Genomic DNA, 25,204 nt, shown 5'->3' on the forward strand with positions numbered 1-25,204 from the left:
TTTCAATCAGGTTCGTATTTGTAGGATGTGTTGTGTTCAAGTTACATTCCGTGTTTGTCAATCGTTGTAAAGATGACAGGTTTCATTCATCGATTCGTTTCTTACTGCATCAATAAACAGCTCGTCTTCTTCTTTATCTGAGACCTGACACACTGCATGCACGGGTTTTTTTTTTTTACACTGTCTTCCTTTAGCGGGACATTGACTTTTTCCACCGTGTGCTTTGTTTCCACAGTAGCTGCATTTATGAATATGCTTATCAGACGCTTCATATTTTTTGCTGCCTTTTCAATTGTGTAATTCGGTTTTTGTTCAGCTCTTTGGAACTGTTGCTTTTATCTGTGCACTCGTCAGTTCACGTGAGCCACGCGGTGTACATGCATCGAAGGTTCCCAGCTGTGCTGGTGCCATCTCGTGCTATGTCCATGGCTGTATTTAATGTTACCTTAGTCCTGGCACTTAAAACTTTCTCTCGCAGTTTCGCTGAGTTTGTGTCAAACACCACCCTGACCATCTCATCTTCCTCTCCATAAGCACAGTCCTTCACCCGTGAATATTTACCCGTGGCAGTTTGCTATTGGATTGCGCTGACGGACGACCTTATATGGGCAGGCACTAAATTACAAGCGCCAGCGGCAGCCTGTCTATGAACTTCATTTAAAGTGTAGGTTTACATCGTGCTTTGTTTCCGAAGTAGCAGAACTCATGAATATGGTTGTATATGTCACTTTCGCTCGCTTATATAATGCATGTTTTCTTCAGTGCTTTTGGAGGTCTTCCTGGTTTTCTATGTACTGCGTGATTACGTGGGAGGCGTGATGATGTCACACGAAACTCCGCCCCCACGGCGTTCAAGCTCATCTCCATTACAGTAAATGGAGAAAAACTGCTTCCAGTTATGACCATTACGTGTAGAATTTCGATATAAAACCTGCCCAACTTTTGCAAGGAAGCTGTAAGGAATGAACCTGCCAAATTTCAGCCTTCTACCTACACGGGAAGTTGGAGAATTAGTGATGAGTCAGTGAGTCAGTGAGGGAGTGAGTGAGGGCTTTGCCTTTTATTAGTATAGATACACACACACACACACACACATATATATATATATATACACATATACACACATACACATATATATATATATATATATATATATATATATATATATATATATATACACACACATATACATATATATATATACATATACATATATATATATATTTTTTTTTTAAAAGACGCCAGACACTGGAAGCCACTGTCTATCCTTTCTCTTTGTTGTTGATCTGTAGCAGTAAAAAAATGAAAGTTCAATAGACCTCATTGAATTTGATCATGAGTTTTTGTTACATTAATGCAAATGGGCGGGAGATGTCATTAGAGAGGCAAGTGTCAAATGCTTCAAAGCTTCAACAAGATTTCCAACACAATTACTTCAAATTACTTACCCTTCATTAAGAAACACTGCTCTAAATGAAAGAGGCCATTGGTATCATGCATGCGTTTTTATAAACATACCTGAGGTACGCCACGGAATCATTTTGTTAGTGCTCGTGAATCAATTCCCATGAGACACTGAAAAGAACAAATTGTTCATATTACTGTAAAATGTAATGCATTTCCTTGTAAAAATGTAGTGGAATGCAAAGTCGATATTTGCTGTAAAACGTAGTGGAGTAAAAGTCAAAAGTATACACTGCTAAATCTACTTAAAGCACAGGTATGTGAATAATGAACTTAAGTACAAACTAACAAAATAATTGTACTTTTGTTACTTTACACTGCTGATTTAGGACTTGTTTCAAAAAAGACAAATTATCCTTGTGCCTAAGAAAATGAAGAGTGGACAGTCTGAAAGACTATTGAGCAGTGGAATTCAGTGTTTTACGAAAACTGATGCTGGAACACATTAAAAACATTACTCCAGAGTCTTGATAACCTCCAGTTTGCATACTGCATGTTTACAACCACTCCACTGAACATACAATATCCCTGGCGCTTTACACCATTCTGGTAAATCTGAATAATACAAACTGCTATGCCAGAGTCCTGTTTATAGACTAAAGTTAGAATTTAACAGTTTTACCAGCAAAACTGACAAAAAAAAAAAAAAAAACTTGATTTAGGACCTAGCACTACCAACTGCAGTTTTAGTTTTGACTTTCCAACCAAACAGATTTCAGCATGTGTGGATTGTCAGCATAACCTCCTCTACGATGACCCTCAACATTCATACTCAACAGAGTAGTATGTTGCCCTCCTCCCCCCACCCTGTTCACTTATGACTATGTGACCACACATTGCTCCACCAATGTCATTAAATCTGCTGATGACACCACCATCAGAAGCCTGATCACTAATAATAATGAAGCGGCTTACAAAGAATAGGACATCCTGCTGACTCAGTGGTGCAATTGAAAATTACCTGACCCATAATTTCAGCAAAACCAAGAAGCTAGTCTTAGACGCTAGGAAGCAGGAGGCTGACCACACTTTTAAAAAAGTGAGCAGCTTTAAATGTCTTTGAGGAAGTATCACTAACAAACTGAAGTGGGCATTACAAATTTTGATTAACAGATGAGGTGGTATGCTTTGATCTTGGGTAGTTCCTTTTTAACTCGACACTTCACTCTGTCACTCTGATACAGGTTCATCTTTGCCTCGTCTGTTTACAAGACCTTTTCCAGTAATTTTGCAGGCTCTCTTTGGCACTTTTTTCACAAATTGTAAACTGGCCAAATTGCTTTTGTGGTTAAGTAGTGGTCAGAATCTTGTTGTGTGGCCTCTGTATTTCGGTTCATGAAGTCTTGTGTGTATAGCCATCTCTCACCTATATACATTTGCCTCCTGAAAACTATTTCTCATCTGCTGAAAAGGCACTTGGGGCATTTTCTTTACCATAGTGAGGATTCTTCTGTCATCAGCAGTGGAGGTCTTCCTTGGCCTACCAGTCCCCTTGTGATTACGGAGCTCATCAGTACGTTCTTTCTTCTTAATGATATTCCAGACAGTTGATTTGGGAAATCATATGGATTTACAGATGTCTCCAATTGTTTTATTGTTATTTTGCAGTCTCATAATGGCTTCTTTGACTTTCATTAACCCAGCTCTTGTCCTCATGTTGAACAATGGCAACTACAGACTCCAAAAGGTAGAAGCAAGCCGAGGTATCTTATGAAGCAATGAAGCACACCTTTCTCTTACCTGCGATCTGGTGAAAATGCCACAATGGAGATAACAATATCCATCAGCAAGTGTGCTGCTCCAGACAATTTCATCAGCGCTCACAAAGTTTTAAACACTAGAATCCCTGAAGCCTACAAAAAACTCGTAATCCCAGACCACTTTAAATTCCTTCATGCCTCTCAATTAATGTCTGTTTTTTTTTTTTTTTGCAAATGTGTCAATCAGCACAAGCAGCAAACAGCCTGCTATCCCATCCCCCACCGAAGCAGCTCAACTAGGACAAAAAGTTCTCCTAGCTCAAGTCTGTTTATCTGGGTGCGAGGTGCCTGGAGTTGTAAAGGTAAATAATATATCAATATTTGGAACACATGCATTTCATGTGTGTTCCGTGTCTACAATGATCTATGTAAATGTAGGATGACAGTAAATGTGAGGCAAGAAATCTTGAACACATACATAAAACAGAATCTTTTTTCATGTTATAGTACTAACAACAAACTTTTAACATGAAGTGTATAATGTGTGAAGACTGAGGTCCAAATATGAAAAATACACTTTCACAAAAGATACAAGTATCACAAAACAAGTGTGCTTTTATTCAAGAATATAACTAAGGAAAAAGAAATCGGGTTATTGTACAACACTGACATGACCGCTTGGGTAGTGTAGCAATAAGAGCTGTTGACTCATAATCAAGAGGTTGCCGGTTCGATTCTGGACACTTCCAAGAATTACCGTTTTGAGTAGTGGGCTGCTCTTATTGTTACTATTATAGTATTAAAAACTTACATTTCATTTGTGTCTGTAACCACCAGTGTAAATTTATGGTACTTGTATAGGATAGTGCTTTTTTTTTTTAATTCAGTTTTATTCTCTTAGTCAAGTTCACACTCTGCCCGATCTGACACTGCTGTTTTCAAATAAAGACGTGCTATAACAGAGGTGAACTCAGATGAGGATGAGGGTTCTACATCAGAGAAAGAGAGCAGAAGCTCTTCCCTCAAGAAACGTCCACTCACAAATAAGAACAACGCTGCTACACCAGGCGTAAAGGCGAAAGATGGCACCATTTGGATGAAGCAACAGGTTGGGCGTCATCCTGCCAGTGAATCTACCACACGCATGTCCTTCAACGAAACAGCAGGGCATGCCAAGCTTTCCAAGGTATCGTGCAAAGTTCTGTTTGTGATACTGTTTTGTGATGGCCTTTATAAGTATTTAGTAAGTTTTTGAACAAGACATTTCTTAATACCCACTGTATACTTAAACTATACTAATTTTAGGCTTTCATGCTAAAGCAGAGAACAGATTTTTAGCTTTGAACAAATGAACTTCAAATCACCTTTGTAACATTACAGAATACTATTACTGTTATACTATTGGTGATGTCTTTTAACATGGAGTTGTGCTGCAATCTCCTTCACCGGAACCCATAGTGACTGTTCAGTAAAACTCCTGTTCTTGCTATGTGTCGCTCAATCCTATCCTTAACTCCTTTTTTAACCACTGGTTATTTACTTATTCACTTGTCTGTTTCTACCTCTGCTTGCTCCCGATAAGTGTTCTCTTACTACAGCCTGTCTACATACTCTGCAGCCCTTATATTTACTGATTTCAAGTCAACTGCCTACCTGTACTCAAAATAAACTGTTTCTTCCTTTTTAACGTTCTATGAACTCATTCTCTACTGGCGTGAACGCTTTACAGTATGAGTGTTATATCCAAATATTCTTTATGCGGCTTAATCTCTTTCCACTAAAGAACTGCCATTACTTTCCAACTATATGTCACTACAATGACAATTATTTACTTAAACTGGCCAGATTCTGCAGGTGTTTTCTGCACTTTCCCCTGCACCTCACAAAAAAAAAAAACAATACAGGAAGAAAGTGCACTGTTCAGATAGACACTACTCAGGCTGGGTTCCAGACCCAAAGTAGCAGAGATAATGATTTGAAGAGCAGTAAAATGTAGATCTATTACAAATTATTTGTTCTGTCAGTATTACTGATGAGTGATGTTGGACTTTCCATATATACATCAACTTAAACTTAAAATGCTGAAATTTCATGAACACATGCTCTCCTTTGGCACATCAGGCAAGATTTTAAAAGCACACAATATTACTCTGCATATCACAAATTATTATTTACATACAGTGCCTATATAAAGTAGCAACTCCCTTGGAATTGTTTCAATTAGATTGTTACTGAATCACAATGGATGCAATTTGGGTTTTTTGACACTGATCAACAGGAAGACTCTTTAATGTCAAAGTGATCTAAATTAATTAGAAACTCAAAACACAAAATAACTGATCATGCAAGTATTCATCTCCTTTGGTATGACACTTAAATCATTATTGGTTTAGCCAATTGGCTTTAGAAGTTATATAATTAGTTCAGGGTAGACCACCTGTCTGTAGTCAAGGGGTTTCAATTGATTGCACCATAAATGGACGTTATTTGGAAGGTCAAACTTGTGGAGAGTTGGAAATGAAGACAAGAGAACATTCTAAGCAACTCTGTTAAAAATTGATGAAAAAGCTCAAGTGAGAGGATGGATACAAGAAAATTTCCAGTCACTGCATATCCTTTAGAGTGCAGTTAAATCAATCATTAATGTATACATTAGACCCTCAAAATTATGTGCCTGCAGTCTTAACAGCACTCACAGAATTTCTCACTCTAGCTGAAAGAATCAACACTGTCAAGATGAATATTCTTCCTAAGCTCATTTTTTAAGCAATTAGATTCAACAATAACCTAATTTATTTGGAACTCAAAAACATCCACGCATCCAAAGAGCGACCCTACAAAGACAAAAGGCGGCATGGCTCTACCTAACTTCCAGTTTTATTACTGGGCAGCAAACATACAAGCTATAAAAACCTGGACACAAATAGAAGAGCATACACAGGCTTAGTCCGCAATAGAAGTAAAATCCTGCAGTACTTCTTTATATTCCCTGCTCTGTGCCCCAATAAACGCAAGTTATCGGCAATATACTGATAACCCAATTGTGCTTCACTCACTTAGAATATGGAACCAATGTAGAAAGCATTTTAAGACAGAGAGGCTTTTGTCTGTGGCACCTCTGCAGGAGAACCACCTCTTTCAACCCTCGCGAACATATTCAGTTTTTAATATCTGGAAAAAATATGGGATTAACTTGCTTAGAGATCTTTATATAGACAACGTCTTTGCATCCTATGAACAATTACATTCCAAATTTAACATTCCAGCTACACATTTCTTTCACTATTTTCAAAACTTAAACAGAATCTTCCCGATTTTCCTCATCTTGCACCCTCATCCATGCTGGAATAAATATTGCTCAATCTCAAGGACTCAGACACCATCTCTGCAATGTATAAAATCATTTTACTCACCCTGCCTTTCAAAGATCCAAGAGGACACTGGGAAAAAGATCTCTCAATTAATATATCGGAAAAGGAGTGGAAAGTAGCAATGCAGAGAATTCACTCAAGCTCCATATGCGCAAACCATAATATTATACAACTCAAAATTATATATCGAGCACATTTGTCTCGTCTGAAACTCTTGAAAATGTTTCCAGGGCATGATCCAACCTGCGAACGCTGCAATCAAGTCCCCGCCTCACTGGGTCAAATGTTCTGTGCTTGCACCAAATTAACATCATTCTGGACCAAGATTTTTAATTACCTTTCAGACAGCCTTGGTCTCACAATCCCTCCTAACCCGTTAACAGTTGTGTTTGGTGTTCTCCCAGATGGGTTTAAAGTGGAGAAAGACAAACAAATTGTGATTGCATTCACTACATTTTTGGCACGCAGACTTACTCTGATACACTGGAAGAACCCAAACTCTCCTTATTTAAGTCAGTGGGAAACCGATGTGTTATACTATTTGAAATTGGGAAAAAAAAATCAATACTCAGTTATAGGATCTGTACAGACTTTTTTCAAAATATGGCAGGATCTAATCAGAACAGAGAAAGCAGCTATTTACGCATTTCTTTGTCTTCTGCATTCATCTCTATTGGCTTATCAAACTTATTATTTTAGGTATGTTTACAAGCCTTAAATTTTACACCGTTTGCCTTGCTCTCTCGCTCTCTCTCTCAGGGGTGGGGGTCGATTTGTTCTTAACTCAATTTTACTTTTTGTAAAAATTGATTGATTTGTATGGAATGATTGCAATAAAATTAATTTAAAAAAATCAATCATTAATGAATGGAGAGTATAGCACATCTGTAAATCTGCCTAGCAGGCCGTCCACAAAAACTGAATGATCAAGCAAGATGGTAACTAGTGAGGGAGGCCACCAAGAGACCTATGATAACTTTAAAACCGCAGCAAGCTATAGTAGCTGATACTGGAAGGACTGTGCATACAACATGTGATGCCCTAGTGCTTCACCAGTTGCAGCGTTATGGAAGAGTGGCTGCGAAAACAACACACATAACATCATCTTGGAAAACTCTGAGGACAGTGTGAAGAAGGTTCTATTGTCTTATAAGACTAAAATTGAGCTCTTCGGTCATCATACAAAACACCAAGTTATACTGCACATTATTAAAAACATATCATACCCACTAAAATACAGTGGTGGCAACATCATGCAGTAGAGGTGCTTCTCTAGAGCAGGCCCTGACCGGCTGGTGAGGGTAGGGGGTAAAATGAAAGAATGCAGAAAAATACAAGGAAATCCTAAAGGAAACGCTGATGCAGTCTGCAAAAAGCTCACACCCAACTCCCAACATAAAACCAAAACTATACAAAAATGGCTTAAAAGCAACAATGTTAATATCATTTATGTGTCTGTCAGACTCCAGATCTCAGTCCACTTGAAAATTTGAGGCTGGACTTAAACATTTGTTCACTCGTTGTCCTCATGCACACTGACAGAGCTTAAGCAGTTAAGCAAAGAATGGGGAGAAATTGTAGTGTGTAAGTGTGTAAAGCTGATAAGCAGGGACCTATGTGCACACACTCAAAGCTATCATGGCCGCCAAAGATGAATCTACTGAATACTGACTTGAATATTTACGCAGTCAATTTTATTATGTATTACATTTATAATTCCCCATAGCACTGCTCAGGATAAAGCAGGTTTGGAAGAAGGATGGATAAAGAAATATTTATAATTAATTTTGACCACATTTTCATGCAACAACTTCAATTATTATATTTAAAAGTGTACAAAAGCACTACAAAATATGAAAGGCTACTTTATTTTCAGAGAAACAATGTAGGAAAAATAGGCACTCTATGAACAAATACTTGAAAAGCTGCAAAGAACTTTGAACTGCTCAAGTGAAAAAATCCACAGTTAACTGAAAATGATTTGTACAGAAAAGCATTACTACTATCAATACAAAACCATTGAGAGGGGGAGAATGATCTTGTAGCAAAGGAAAAAAAGGAAAAAGAAAACACACACAGAGAGCTATGTCTGTTGTGGGTCCAAGGGGGGTCTTTGAAAATAAAGCTTATCTTTTATTTGAATTTTGAGAAGGAAAAAAAATTCTTACAGTAACACTGTATTCACTTTCAACTCAAAAAAAAAATTATGCTGAGTGCTACTTTGATGGCCAGTCTTGCTCTCTGCGCGCTCTTTGAGTTGTTGAAGTTTTGTACTCAGCCAACTCTGCTCACCAGAGTAACTTCTTTGGCATACACACACATGAAAAAAGGAAAGAAAGAAAACTGATCTGGAGGTCTGGCAAGAATCAAAACTTTCATATACGAACAGTACTGACCAAAGAAACTATAAGGTCACCATAGCATATGTAAATGAGTTAATCCTGGTAAAATCCTGTGAAATTTAACCTGAGAGTTTACACAATTGTAAGTGTGAAGAAGATTTCTGCAACCAATAAAGTATGGTGCTTTGAGTACTGAGAAAAGCGCTATATAAATGTAATGAATTATTATTATTATGGCGGAATATTCCAGGCAAAGTTAAATAAATAAATAAATGAATAAATACCGAAGTAACTAAAAGGTACTGTGAAATGTGGCAATAAATAAATAAATAACAACAAAAAGTTAGTACAAATAATTACATGTGTAATAAAATTAATTTTGTGCCGTCAATTTCTTAATGCATTTATTACTTCATTTATTTATTTAAGTGACACTGCACACAGAATTAAATAAACCTAAAAATGAAAACTGTTGCTTTCACTCATCAATGTTAAGAGGGTGGGTTCTAACAAGTTTTAGATTGGTGAATGGTCTATATTGAATAGGTCTTCTGTGAACAAGCAGTGTGTGCGCGCGCATTTATAACTACAAATATTCACATACACAGTTCAATGCAAAAGTTTGGACACTTCTACCCAAAATACAAACCGGATTCCAAAAAAGTTGGGACACTATACAAATCATGAATAAAAACTGAATGCAATGATGTGGAGGTGCTAACTTCTAATATTTTATTCAGAATAGAACATAAATCACGGAACAAAAGTTTAAACTGAGAAAATGTATCATTTTAAGGGAAAAATATGTTGATTCAGAATTTCATGGTGTCAACAAATCCCAAAAAAGTTGGGACAAGGCCATTTTCACCACTGTGTGGCATCTCCCCTTCTTCTTACAACACTCAACAGACGTCTGGGGACCGAGGAGACCAGTTTCTCAAGTTTAGAAATAGGAATGCTCTCCCATTCTTGTCTAATACAGGCCACTAACTCTTCAATCGTCTTGGGCCTTCTTTGTCGCACCTTCCTCTTTATGATGCGCCAAATGTTCTCTATAGGTGAAAGATCTGGACTGCAGACTGGCCATTTCAGTACCCGGATCCTTCTCCTACGCAGCCATGATGTTGTGATTGATGCAGAATGTGGTCTGGCATTATCTTGTTGAAAAATGCAGGGTCTTCCCTGAAAGAGATGACGTCTGGATGGGAGCATATGTTGTTCTAGAACCTGAATATATTTTTCTGCATTGATGGTGCCTTTCCAGACATGCAAGCTGCCCATGCCACACGCACTCATGCAACCTCATACCATTAGAGATGCAGGCTTCTAAACTGAGCGTTGATAACAACTTGGGTTGTCCTTGTCCTCTTTGGTCCGGATGACATTGCGTCCCAGATTTCCAAAAGAACTTGAATCGTGACTCGTCTGACCACAGAACAGTCTTCCATTTTGCCACACTCCATTTTAAATGATCCCTGGCCCAGTGACAACGCCTGAGCTTGTGGATCTTGCTTAGAAATGGCTTCTTCTTTGCACTGTAGAGTTTCAGCTGGCAACGGCGGATGGCACGGTGGATTGTGTTCACTGACAATGGTTTCTGGAAGTATTCCTGAGCCCATTCTGTGATTTCCTTTACAGTAGCATTCCTGTTTGTGGTGCAGTGTCGTTTAAGGGCCCGGAGATCACGGGCATCCAGTATGGTTTTACGGCCTTGACCCTTACGCACAGAGATTGTTCCAGATTCTCTGAATCTTCGGATGATGTTATGCACAGTTGATGATGATAGATGCAAAGTCTTTGCAATTTTTGCTGGGTAACACCTTTCTGATATTGCTCCACTATCTTTCTGCGCAACATTGTGGGAATTGGTGATCCACTACCCATCTTGGCTTCTGAGAGACACTGCCACTCTGAGAAGCTCTTTTTATACCCAATCATGTTGCCAATTAACCTAATTAGTGTTTATTGGTCTTCCAGCTCTTCGTTATGCTCAAATTTACTTTTTCCAGCCTCTTATTGCTACTTGTCCCAACTTTTTTGGGATTTGTTGACGCCGTGAAATTTTGAACATATTTTTCCTTTAAAATGATACAATTACTCGGATTAAACGTTTGATCTGTCATCTACGTTCTATTACAAATAAAATATTGACATTTGCCATCTCCACATCATTGCATTCAGTTTTTATTCACAATTTGTTTAGTGTCCCAACTTTTTTGGAATCCGGTTTGTATGTATCTTCTTGACATTTGAAAGTAAAAATAGTAAATACAACTTTAACAGTAAACAAACTAAAACACTGGAATTGTTATGAACAATTATTTACCTGGAGAATGAATAAATGCAAAAACAGAAAACTTGCATTTGCGAAAAGTAACACCTTACTGAGTTAGTACTCAGACCCCCTATGGCAAAAATTAAAGCTTGCTAACATTTGTTGTAGCCATCTATACAACTTTTAATTTTTCCCTCTATTCTTTCTTGTAGATAGATTCCAAGTGTAAGATATTCTTGTGCTGCCTTGCATGCCCAACATGTTTAAGATCTACCCACAGATTTTTAATACTGGGGACTATGAGGGCCCTTCCAAGGCCTTTGACTTGTGTTTCTTTAAGAGATTCCAAAATGTGCATTGGACCTCTCTTGTTGTAGAAGCCATCCTTTTTTCAGCTTCACTTTAATAACTGTCTGCCATTCTTCTCAATGATTTGTTGATGTTGCTAGATGGAATCCACAGTCAGTTGCTTAGACGTCAATTGTTTTTCAGTGTTTTCAACTTTTTTTGTTGATTCATCAGCTGACAATTCTGGTCCAAACGAACAGTAACAAGCTCGGAGACTTTACAACTGAAAGGCTGCCCAAATGACTGCAAATGTCTCCTTTAATTATTTTACATTTTTTTGGTTCAGCAAATAAATCACAGCTGTACTTTAAAACAATGACATTATCATGGCAATGATAGTTTGTTCACCTTCAGCATTGTATTTATTATTTTCTTACTTCAAATGTCAACAAAATATGCAATTTGCCTAAATTTTTTACATGTGTTTACTGTATACACATATGCATAATATACATTATAACATCGATTACAATTTCTTTAGAAATACAAAGTAATATTATTTGTTTTAATATTTCACATATATCTAAGTGGAATTTTATTAGACATGCACATTGAACATTTATTAATGTCAATTAACATTTTCAAGCCTACTCAATATAAGGTAGGAAACTGCCTTTCACTGCAAACCCAGGAGGCCACATCAGTGATGTAGCAGTACTACCCAAATTATGGTAATGTCATTTTAGTTTATTAGTAAAGTTGATTTTGTTTCTGAAATGGTCAGAATTTTTCATAATATATTCAGAGGAACACCACCAATTCTACAATTTTCTAAAGTCTGAAAAAGTCCAACAATTACCAGTTTGTTAACAAATAATAACTTTGTGTACTAAATCACCCCAATCTTGCAGTAATGAATAACCTGTACACTTGTTTTAGTAAGAACATGTGCTAGATCAATGGTTTTCAAGCTCAGTCCTGGCGACTCCAATGACTGAAGAATTTTATTCAACCCAATTTTACAATCAGTGCATCATTCATACCTTTTTGTTTATCTCACTGTTTAAGCTACGTTTTCTATGAATATTTGTAAAATATTCTTGCAAAAGGGTTATTTTTTTTTTAACCTCCTTGCCATTAACCTTGAGTGTGGCTCAGACTTGGAACTTTATGAAATTACAGTTAAGCCAAGTCACCCTCAGGGTGATACACAATGATAATGCTTTAATGTGCTAAGCCTAATAACTCTTGGAACAGCATGCTGCTGTTATCTAGTGGATGAGCGAACACCATTCTGTAAAAAAATCATGAATATTTCTTTGTTCTGCTACTTTATGGAAACTCATCAATACTCAAGGGGGGGGCACTCCTAAAAAAAACACAATGGCAAATGAAAAGCCATTAAGGCAGTTATAGAATGAAATGAAGCTGAACCACTACTTGAATCGAGCAATAGTGATGACAGTGTGAATTGGTTATCACACGTAAAACGCACAAACTGATGCTTTGTAAAACCAAATTGCCATGATATACCAAGTTAATTTGGCCATGTTAAGCTTCACTGTGGCATGACAGTAGCTACGTGACAAAACGAGAAAATACTTGTGATCAAGTGCAAGGACAAGCAAAATATTAGCCCTCTAGGCAATGTTCACAATGCAGTAACTGTCAATGTTCATGTCACAAGGAATGTGAAAGTTACTAAGCCTTGTGTTGTGGTAGCCTGCAATAACTCAAGGGGTATGTTGATTGTGCAGGTCAGGCACTTATTAAATAAAAAAACAAGATTCTACCGCTCCCACTGCAACATCAGGCTATGTGTTAGTGATTGTATCAAATCACATCACAAAGGACGTGTACTAAATCTCTGTCAGTACAGCAGTGGACATACTCTTTCTACTGTATTTATTTTGATGTTTTGGTATTTCCATGTGTCTGCTACACATAACATTTTTTTCTTGTTTGGGGGAAAAAAACACACAAAACTCTTTTTGACTTATTTTTCCTGAAGTAAACATAATGATGAGGTTAATTTCACCCTTTTCTGTACAGTTTCCTCTCTTAAAATGTATCTGATGATTAGCAATAGGCAGTGAAGACACAAGTGAAAAAAACAATGAATGCTAAAGGGAAGCAGCCAGTTCACTGACATTTTTTTTATTTTTGCTCTTTATGAAATTTTCCGATAGATAGATAGATAGATAGATAGATAGATAGATAGATAGATAGATAGATACTTATTAATCCCAAGGGGAAATGCACAGAAGAAGCTGAATTTGAAATATAGCAAATTAACCATTCAAATTTATAAACATACACATTTCTCAGTTTCTTTGGCATGTAAATATTATACAAGCACGTTTTTCAATGAAAAAATATTAGAAAAAAAAGAAGAATAATGAGATCAGTTAGACAAAAGAGAGATCCACTGATTTATGAAATTAGTTAGGCTAAAAATCTGCAGCCACTGGGTCTACAAAGACAGAACTGGGAAAAGATGAGCAATGTGAGATAAACATTCAAAAGAAATTTAGAAAGTTTCACATTTTTTTCCTAAGTTTTAAGTTCTCAACTCTCTTATATGGTTTTCTTATTAATTTGCCTTTATTTGTAGAGTTCGTTCTCTTAATTGTATCCTATAACAACAATTAACACTGAGTGAAATGAAGACCTAGGTAAATGGTACAAAATAATGACCAGCCTGACATTGGAAGTTTAAAAAACTGGGCTTGATACAGTTTATTGGAATGTAGCAGCTATCCATGTTTGCAACACAGATATATGTATTTTAAACCAGTGCATTTTATCCCAGTTATTAGAATTTTCATCATTATTGCATTTACTCAATTACTCCATGTGTCCTAGTTATTTAGGCTGCTACTTTGTAATGACCAAGCTAGTGGGTCTGACACTGACATAGCTGAGCCTTTACACATTCACTGCCATTTATTCTGATATTTACTACACACACATTTAATTATCATTATTATAATACAAATAAAAAGTAAATACCACAGAAAATAGCATATTATTAAAATTGCAAGAGAGTTAAGAATTTAAAACTATGTTAAAAGTACAAATATTTGTAAATTTCTTATTAATGTATATTCTATACCACTGCTCCTTTGCAAATGCAACATAAGACCAGAAAAAAACCCCAGTTAATTAAACAATGACATCAAATGGAGGTAGAATGGTTCACGGATTAAAAAAAACCTGCAGCCACAGTGAGCCCACTCAAGTGAACTTATAAATCATTATACTAATATATTAAAATGAAAAAACAAAAACCACGACAAAGAAAGCTAAGATGGAAAAAAAACCATTATATTTGTTAGGCAGCAAAACCCAAATTAACACAACCTTCTAAAACACAGTACCAAAAGCCTTAAAGAATAAGTCTGGTCTTTTTCAAGCTAAACTTATTTCTTCACAAACATGGTACATATACATTGTCAGGGATGCCTGGGGCAACAACCTGGCTAGGACACCGTGAGGGACTGGATGTGGGTCTGCGCCCACCCTGGATCACGTGGGGGCCGCCTTCCTGGTTGCTTTGGGGGCCACGGGTTGAGGGCATGGAAGCCCCACCCTGCAGGGGCCCATGGTCACCGCCAGGAGGCGCCCCAATGCCTTCGGGACCTGTTGCCTCAGCACTTCCGCCACACCAGGAAGTGCTGGGGGAAGATTTGGAAGGACACCCGGAGAGCTGCCGGGAGAACAGCCGGCACTTCCGCCACGCTGGGGCGTAGCCAACAGGGGATTTCTGGGAACCACCTGGAGCTCATCTGGGAGAGAATAAAAGGGGGCTGTCTCTCTTCATTCAGGGCTGGAGTCGGGTGGAAGCAGGACGAGGCAGAAGAGAGAGTGGAGACGGCCCGAAGAGAGGCATTTTGTGGCCAGGACTGTGTGTTGGGGTTTGTGCACTAATTGAACTGGGTCTGAGTGACCATATTACTGTAAATATTGTATATAATAAAACGTGTGGTGGTGAAGAACAACATGTCCGCCTGTCTGTGTTGGCCCCACAACATTTACCATGAGAAATTGTGTACCAAGGCCTAGTTTTTTCTATAAATTTTGTGATTTAGTGGGAAGTCCTGATATTTATCCACACCCGCTTCTTATTGCCCACATCAGTGTGCCTGTCCCCGTCCACTGACACAAAAAATAAAAGTCTAAAATGTACAGATTACGTCCTCTTTCAGTTTCGATAAAAGAAAGTTTTAGTGTTTCCAAGGCATGTTTGTGACGACAACAGGTCTGGAAATAGTCTTTATCGCCTATCCCTGGTACTATGTTTCTCAAGGTAAGGATATATATTCCATTCAGTTGTATGAGTTCTCACATAAATACAGAAGTAAATCAAAACAAAATCAACCACATGGCATGAAAGTTTACTGTGATTTTACCTTTTGAGAGGAAACCGCTCCACAGGGGAGTGAAAGGTTACTGAGGAAACTTGCAAGTGTGGTGCACACAGTTTTTTTTTTCTTTTAAAATGGCTAAATTTGATAATACCGGTATTTTTTTTTAGTTCAAAAATTGACATAGTTCATCTATTTAAAATGTACATGTAACTGCAAGACACAGATCAATACTTAACAACTGTCTTGCCCTGAAAAATTGACATTCTCTTAAGTTTCCTGGCTGTATTTTATTGGTATTTGGTACTGTATTAATCCCAGAGGGGAAATGGCCTTTTCACATGAAATGCCAGTTCAAGCAAGATACTGTATATAGATTTTAAATTCATAGAAAATGCTGGATTTTGGAACACAATTTCATGTGGTAAATGCAATATACCATGTTTGTGAAGAAATGACTTGCAAAATACCAAAATTATTTTTTAACAAGCAATACAATTGACACTAAGGACTGATATTTGATGGAATGTCAGTAATGAGAAAAACTACCATGTGGTCTCTCCAAGGCCGAAATAAAAACAACTGTTTTATTGCTTATGATGTGCTAACCCGAACTTCAGTATAAGGGTGTAATATTTATATATTTTTTGGTCATAAGCACATAGTAAATTACATATGGTATTATATACATACATATACACAGTATTTATATTACACACACCTGTAGTGTACAGTTTATATGGACAGGGCAGACTTACTCCACACAAAACTGGGACGGAATTTTATCGCAGGTACCAGTCTCTCACAAACACACCTAACTACACTGGCTCATACCAGGACAAAGAATAAAATACGCAAGTGTTAGTAATTCCGGAGTAAACGAGTACCAGTGGCAAATCCAGTAAAAACTTCACACCGTCAATGACCGGTTCGGAAATCGTGAGTAAATTCCTAGGCAAAAAAAAAGAATATTTTGCTTCTATAACAAAATAACAATGAAAGGTACGGACAGGTGAAACTTCATGTGACACCAGGCTTTGATCTATGAAAATAAAATAAATTTGTTTAAATCGCATTCGTGTACGAATCTCACACTAGAATGACTAGCCCTCAAATGAAGTGCTCAAACACAGTAAATTTCCCTGGCCGTTCCGATTTGTGATTTTTTAAGCGCTATTTGTGATTTACTGGGAAGTCCTGATATTTATCCATACCCGCTTCTTATTGCCCACATCAATGTGCCTGTCCCCCTCCACTGACGCACAGAGTGCAAATTTGTGCTGTGTGCCCCGTCCCGAGGTGCCAATCTGGGTCACTGCCACGTGACGACCCGTCTAACCTACTAGCATCAACACCGCCATGACAAAGGAATTGGAACTGAGAACATCGTAGTCATTTTGTCATATTACGGACCCACCATGAGTTTCTTTTGAGCTTTGAAAACAGAAAGAACAAAGGGGTACACAACAATATTTTATACGATAAACAGAACCCGGCTGCAGTCTGACTGAGACGTATTCGACAAAGAATATGGCCAAAGTCTTTCGAAAACCTGTGCAATCCTTACCGTTGTGCATTTGCACATAAGGCTCCGTGCCGCTCCCAGCGTGCACTGGTCAAGCGGCTCCCGCTGGAGCGTCGATTCGCACTCGGTTACGAGGTTGTCCCAATTACGAAGTCCGTTTGAGCCGCTGGGTAATGATCACATTTAGGGGACAAATCCTGGGACATACAAGTGTACTTCTCACTGGTTCGTTGCACTAATCTTTTCTTTCAATTGTGCAGCTTCTTTAGCGCTTTTTCTTCTCCCTACAAATGATGTTTTTTTTCCCTTGCGGTATTGAGGGAGGCACTGCTGAGCCACTCTCACGGTGCTTGGAGCGAGGGTTCATGGGTATTGAAGTTCTCTGAAGACTCACCGTTTTGTTTTTAATTGGTAGCCTCGATTTCTAAAGAATACAAGTTCCAAAATGCATTGCCCGGTCATGTTCATGAGTCTTAACTGCTTTTACTATTATGAAAACACAAATGTGCTTAAACAGATACAACTACAGCGACAGGGGAAAAGCAAAACTGATATTTTGCAGTATATTTTATTAAAATTGTGTTTAATGTAGTTATCTTTGTTAATAACAGTCCCATTATATATCATGTTAGATTCCCGAATTAAAAACAAAAAATGATAAAAGTGCAACCACCGAATATTTGTTTATGCAATTAAAATTTATTAGGCATTTATTATTATATTAATTGTAACGCGAAATATACCAGATTTTCCCAAGTAGTTTTGTTAATATCACATATTTCTCCAAAGCTAGCTTTTTATCTCTTCTTTAATATGCAATCTCAGCTTAACAGCTGTGTGTATACAATTATTTTATACTTATTGGTTAGTGTAATTCGGCAAACGCGAACAAAACATTTGTTTAAAACACATTCCCAAAAGGATAATTGCTGTTTTCATTGTCAGAATGCTGCTTTTGTCTTTGAAAATGCGTCGTTTTAAATGCAGAGGTACTGAACTCCGGTCCTGGTGGACTGCACTGTTTGTACTTTAACCACATTTTTAATCATAACCCATTTATTTGTTATGCTTTTTGGGCTTAATTTTTGTTAACTCGTTTGTTGCGAATCAGAGCCCATAATTGACTATTTTAGTTGTAAACAGCTTCATTAAGGTTTAAGGTCTCAACCAGCCATCATTTAATAATGAGGGGCAAATAAACAAACCGCCAGCTCTCCAGGTAACGTGCCTCCATTTAAACCTATGCAGATGGATCATGAAATATCTATGCTTATACAATGTTTAGAAGACATTCCTGACTACAAAATATAATGGATACAGTTTTCAGAAAATGGAACATCTACAATGTGAAGATTTGTGTTGGAAGAATGAAAGCACTAACAAGTCCTAAAATTAAATATCAAGTTGTATTACCTGCTAGGCCTGGCTTCTAATCATGAAACAGGTTGGAATGAAACCCCCAAAGATTGCATATCTCCAGGACCAGAGTTGGGTAAACCATATTTAGAATATGCAAACAGATGCAGAATTGTTGACGGCTACTTTTGGTTCTGCTGGATGGAACAGCTGGCCCACTTGTTTGCGATGTTTGTATAAAGGTGGGTTTTTCAAGTCATTCTAAACATGTTCAGAAGTACAGGTTAGATTAATAGCAGATTGTAAATTTAACCTGTATTAGTGAGTGTGTCCTGTCTACGCCTGGTTTGTCTTGCTTTCGATACAGACTTTGCTTTTACAAAAGACATTTAGTGGACTAAGTGAGCCCAGTAAATTCAGTTCACTGTTTTTGGATAGCTATATTTGCTGTTTTGTATTCACTGCGTGCAGGCTCAGAGGGCTACAAGAAATCACAGCTAAAATGCAACTACAGACTTTATAAATTACATAATGTATGGACATAAAAGATATACTTTTTTGTGATTATTATTTTAAATATACAGTAAACCAAAGTAATTCCATACTAATTAACATAAATGGTTCTTAGCAATATTTCTTCCTAAAAATTATTGTTGAACTGTGGCCAGGTGACAAAGTAGGAGAAGAAAACAAAAAATCCAGTCAGTAGAATTCCTGGACAAAATAAACCTCTGTAGGGTCCATGGTCAGTTCTAACAGACCAAGACAAAGGCAAAGTCTGACACAGCCACCCTTCTGGAGCCCTCAGCTAATTTGCCTCCCCCAGCCATTCTATAGTGCAAGCCTGTGCTGGGCTCACTAATATAACGTAATATTTTTATCCTTCGAGTCCAATTCTTCCAGTATCTCACATGTCTTCTCCAAGGATAGAAATACAGCTTACAAGTAGATCAGTGGTGCCAACTGGGACAGCAGGATACCAAGTAGAAAAACAGAATAAACAAGGGTTAGTAACAGATCTTAATTATTATATGTTGATATAAAAAGTCTACACACTCCTGTTAAAACAGCAAGATTTTGTGATTTAAAAAAATGAAAACAACGTTAATCATTCCAGAACATTTTCCACTCTAATTGTGAAATTGCAACCTAAACAAAGAAGGTGATAACAAATCCAAAACGGTTTACATGGTGAAAATTAAAAAAATCAAAAACGCTTTGTCAGGGATGCCAGGGGCAACGACCCGGCCAGGACGCCGTGAGGGACTGGCAGAGGGTCAGAGCCCACCCTGGATCATGTGGGGGCCGCCTTCCTGGTTGCTCTGGGGGCCACGGGTACAGGGCATGGAAGCTCCACCCTGTAGGGGCCTGTGGTCACCGGCAGGAGGCGCTCCAATGCCTTAAGGACCTGTTTCCCCAGCACTTCCGACCACACCAGGAAGTGCTGGGGGGAAGATTTAGGACGCCACCCGGAGAGCTGCCGGGAGGACAGCCGGCACTTCCGCCACGCTGGGGCGTGGCCAGAGGAGGAATGCCGGGAACCTCCTGGGGCTCACCCGGGGACTGTTTATAAGGGTTCGTCTCCATTCATTCAGCACTGGAGTCGGGTGGAAGCAGGACGAGGCACGAGGAGAGTGTGGAGGCGGCCCGAAGAGAAGGCATATTGTGGCCAGGATTGTGACTTTGGGGTATTGTGCACGAACTGGGTCTGAGTGAACATTTATTATTATTGTAAATAGTTGTAAATAAACGTGTGGTGGTTGAAAAACAACATGTCCGCCTGTATGTGTCCGGGTCGGCTCCGCATCTTACAAACATCCGGTTGCATGTATGTTTTTAAGCACCTTTTGAGTTTATTACAGCACACCATCTAACTGGCTAAGAGTCTGTCAGTGTGGCACATTTTGACTTGGCAATATTTTCCCACTCCTTGCAAAAATGTTCTAAATCAGTCAGATTGTAAGGGCATTTTCTGGGCACAGCCATCTTCAAGTCACCCTACAGATTTTCAATTGGATTCAGATCTAGGATGAGGCTGGGCCATTCCAGAACATTGACCTACTTTTGGGGAAGCCATTCCTTTGCTGAACTGAAAGTAAGTTTTGGGTCACTGTCATGCTTAAAGGTGAAATTCCTCTTCATTGTCAGCTTTCAAGGAGATGCCTGAAAGGTTTTGCACCAGAATTGACTGGTATTTAGGACTATTTAAAAATTTTGACTAAAGTCCCAATTCCGACTGAAGAAAAGCACCCCCAAAGCATTATGATAACACCATCATACTACGTTGTACACAGTGGGTATGGCGTTTCTTGGGCCAAACATAACTTTTGGAATTATGGCCAAAAAGTTCAACCCTAGTTTCATCAACCTTAATATATTTTCTGCATAGTTTTGGGGGACAGAATGTGTCTTTTTTGCAAAATCTCGCCAGGTTCAGGTGGTTTACTTTGTGAGAAAAGGCTTCCATCTTGTTACCTTACTCCATAGCCCAGACATATGAAGAATATGGCACATTGCATGTCACATGTAGATAACAAACAGTACTTGCTAGAAAGTTCTGCACCTCCTTCAATGTTGCTGTAGGCTTCTTGGTAAACTCCCTGACCATTTTTGTCTTGTTGTCTCATCTTTTTTTTTTGTGTCTGGTCTGGAGTCCAGTTCTTGTTAGTGTCACTGATGTGCCATATTTTCCATTTTTTGATGACTGTCCTCCCTGTACTCAATAGTATTATATAATGCCTTGAATATTCTTTTGTACCCCTCTCCTGATCAAAACCTTTCACGACAAGATTATGTTTTGAAAGCTTTTAGTAGGCCACGGATGTCTGCATTACATTTCAACCAATTATATCTCAGGGTATTCCAACAGGAGCAGTTGAACTTTATTTGGAGGCAATCAGAGTCACTTTAATTGATGGCAGGTGTATACTATTTGTTATTTATCATGAGAATGACTGTGATTGGCTGACTCTAAACACAGCCACGTCCTAATTATAAAAGAATGTACAGTACAATCCTATGCCACCATTTTTTAAATTTTTGATTTGTATGTTTTCTCTAAATAGTTTTTGAATTGTTTTCCACTTCTGTGTATACATATGTTGCTATTTCACAATAAAGGTGTAAAAAGGTCTGACATGACTTAACTTGGTTTCATTTTTGTACATCAGAAGAACCTGTCATTTTAACACAGTTGTGTAGGCTGTTTATATCTACAGACACCCACATTTTGTTTTGTAAAAACGGCTAAAAAAGATGCAATATGCACAGCTAATCAGTGGCTCTAATCAGGATGTACTAGCCTAAAGTAACGAGTTTTCGGCCCAGATTTAAAATCTGAGACCAGCAGATAGATCATAACTCAACCTCACACTGTTATTTGGTTAATACTTAGAATCCTAACTAGGCCGGCATCCGGGAATGTGTGCTCTGGTTTGTATGCAAGGATCAGTTCAGAGGGGTAAGCAGGGCCATTTAAAACTTCATGTGTAAGAGGAAGGAGTTTTAAAAATCAGCCCTAAGCTTAACTGGAAGAAAGTGTAACGACTGAATGGAAGTTATGTGGCCATACTTGACAGTGTTTGCAATGATTATTGTAATAGCATTTTGATTGAACTGAAAGCTGTACATAAAACAATTGGAACATGCAAACAATACACTGTAGTAGTCAACTCTTCTAGACATAATCAGAGAGGTTAGTTAATGCAATTAACTAATCACTTAATATTAATATTTGTAACCTGGAAAACACATGTTTACGTAATGCAGTGTCAAAGATAATGCCTAAGCTATGTGCTGAATCAATAGAACTAACATTTAGACATACTAAATTAAAAAGTGACTGGAAACTGTTGTTGCCTGCATTATTATAACATTTCTATGTATTGTTATATACAGAGAAAAGTAGTTCTCATCCATCCACTATTTTAATACAGTGACTACATTAATTAAAGACACACTCTGAGAAACATCATTTGGTCTAAAACAGGGATGGGCAAAGTTGTTCCTGAAGGGCCGCAGTGGCTGAAGTTTTTTGTTCCAACCCAATTTCTTAATAAGTTGCACTTATTGCTCAAGTTAACACTTCTGCTTCATTTTAGTTGTCTTGCTCATTAAGACTTTGAACCCTTATTGCTTATTTTTAGTCTTAAACAGCTATATTTTAGTTTTAATTGCTCCTTATCTATACTAATAAAAGGCAAAGCCCTGACTGACTCACTCACTTACTCATTACTAATTCTCCAACTTCCCGTGTAAGTAGAAGGCTGAAATTTGGCAGGCTTACTTACAAAAGTTAAGCAGGTTTCATTTCGAAATTCTACACGTAATGGTCATAACGGTCGACAACGTCCGCCATGTTGAACTTTATTTATGGCCCCATTTTCACAAAATTTGGTAGGCGTTTTCCCTGCGCTAACCGAAACTGACGTACGTTCTTATTTCAGTGGTATGATGCCACTGTCGGCCGCCATATTGAACTTTCCAATGTCACTAATTCTGCAACTTCCCATGCAGGTAGAAGGCTGAAATTTGGCAGGGTCATTCCTTACAGTTTTCTTACAAAAGTTAAGCAGGTTTCATTTAGAAATTCTACGTGTAATGGTCATAACGGTCGACAACGTCCGCCATGTTGAACTTTCTTATTTATGGCCCCATCTTCACGAAATTGGTAGCCGGCTTCCCTGCGCTAACTGAAACCAATGTACGTACTTATTTCGGTGGTATGATGCCACTGTCGGCCGCCATATTGAACTTTTCAACGGTCTTTGTTACTTATGGGCCCATCTTCAAGAAATTTGGTACGCAGGTTCCCAACGCTAACTGAATCCTACTTACGTACATATATACGTCCATAGCCTGCAGCTCGGTCACCGTCTGAGGCGGAGTTGGGTCCCCCATCCCAACGCCTCCCACGTTGTTGGCTGGCTGCCTGCCTATATAAGTCCGTCCGTCGCTCCGGTCTCTACATTCCCTTCCTTGCTTCGCCACAGGATTCACATCTCCCTGCTGATAACTACAGCATTTTTATTTAATCCACGGCTTCTCCGCTGTTTTATTGTTCGTTTATTACGATTATAGTTATTGTGTAGGTATTTTAGACTTACTTTACATTGTTCAGGGACCCATTTCCTTTATCATTCCAACCGTACCCCCATTAACATGTCTATCAAGGTGATCACCATCGATCAAAGAACTGTCACTTACCGAGTGGTTTCCATGCCCAGAGATGGCACCTACCTTTTCCATTCTCTTTGTTACATATTGCACGGCCATATCAGGCTCACTCTTGATATCCCGAGGAACATTGTGTCTTATTTATTGAATAACTGGGGCAGGTTCAAGGTGTGGACTGATGACGGTACAGGAGATAATTATACTACAAAGTAGCACTATAAGAGTAAATTGCTTAAGCCCTTCACCTATGGTTCTGCATGTGAGTTGATGGCTGCCGCTGAATTGTTCGGTTGTTGCTTTCAAGTGTACCAAAATGGCCAAATATTTTACACCTTTCGACAACCGCCAATGCCTCTTCAACATCTTAGATTCACAGGTGACAATTTCAGTAGTGGACACTTTGATGTTTATGAATGTTTAAACTCTCAAAAGCTGAATGTGAAGTTATCGATGAAACCGGTTGTATGCTTACAACGCTTGACAGATACCGAATGTCACTTCAACACAAGTTCTTCAAATACTGTCGTAATTGAAACAAACCATGAAACTCAAACCGATTATGACAGCAGCAATCCAAGCTGTGAGATTTGAAACAAGATTACTGTTCACATGGCCAACTGTACGTTGCATGCTCAAGAGTAAGCTCAGCGCACAGCTTGGTCATATTACAATCGGAGGGCCGAACTCGCAATGTGGTATACAAAGAGATCCTTAACAAATAATTATTGGTATATTTTTCCTCAGTTTAAAAAGGTTTAATTTTCTTCTTAAAAATTTTAAGGCAGTACTTCGCCGCTGCCAAGTGCGGGTATTTTGAGAAATATATGTAAATCTGTATATATATGTGTACACTTCTAATCATTTGGGTGATATCCTTAGAAAGGAAAAAATATCTAGGATATGAGAATGACCGGACATGGCAGATTTAAAGCACTGACATGCCATGAAATTAAATTATTGGCAAGGATTATTTTCTAATTATGCAACTGGGCTGGAACAAAAACCCGCAGCCACTGCGGCCCTCCAGGATTGACTTTGCCTACCCTTGGTCTAAAAGGAATGTATAGCTCGGTATCATCTGCATACAAATGAAACGAATCTTGCATTTTCTACTGATAATTCCCAATAGAAGCATTTAAAGTAAAAACAGTAGAGGTTTGAGAACTGAATCCTGCAGGATACCATATTTAACTTCTCAGTATAATGATAGAGTACTGTCAGCAGCATTTCTGTACGTAGTGAAATCGGTTTGACAAATATGAACAAAACCATCGGAGGACAATTCCTAAGAGCTTTGTTAATTTTTTATCTATGTAATAGGACAGAGTGGTCAATGGTGTC

At 38.2% G+C, this 25,204-nt stretch overlaps 1 protein-coding gene across 3 annotated transcripts in view; it reads right to left on the reverse strand.

The window, feature by feature from the left end:
• Nucleotides 1-17,999, reverse strand: part of LOC120531329 (general transcription factor II-I-like) — a 145,939-nt gene extending 127,940 nt beyond the window's left edge. Inside the window, exon 1 of one of the 3 annotated variants that reach the window (XM_039756626.1) lies at nt 17,375-17,972. In XM_039756626.1, the coding sequence (XP_039612560.1) occupies nt 17,375-17,384 (10 nt within the window). In that variant the 5' untranslated portion in view covers nt 17,385-17,972. Of the gene's footprint in view, nt 1-17,374 lie in introns of all 3 variants that reach the window. The other 2 variants (XM_039756627.1, XM_039756629.1) reach the window with 2 other exon arrangements.
• Nucleotides 18,000-25,204: the final 7,205 nt, after the last annotated feature.

Source organism: Polypterus senegalus, chromosome 6, assembly GCF_016835505.1.
Source record: "Polypterus senegalus isolate Bchr_013 chromosome 6, ASM1683550v1, whole genome shotgun sequence".
In the NCBI taxonomy this organism is placed as follows: domain Eukaryota; kingdom Metazoa; phylum Chordata; class Cladistia; order Polypteriformes; family Polypteridae; genus Polypterus; species Polypterus senegalus.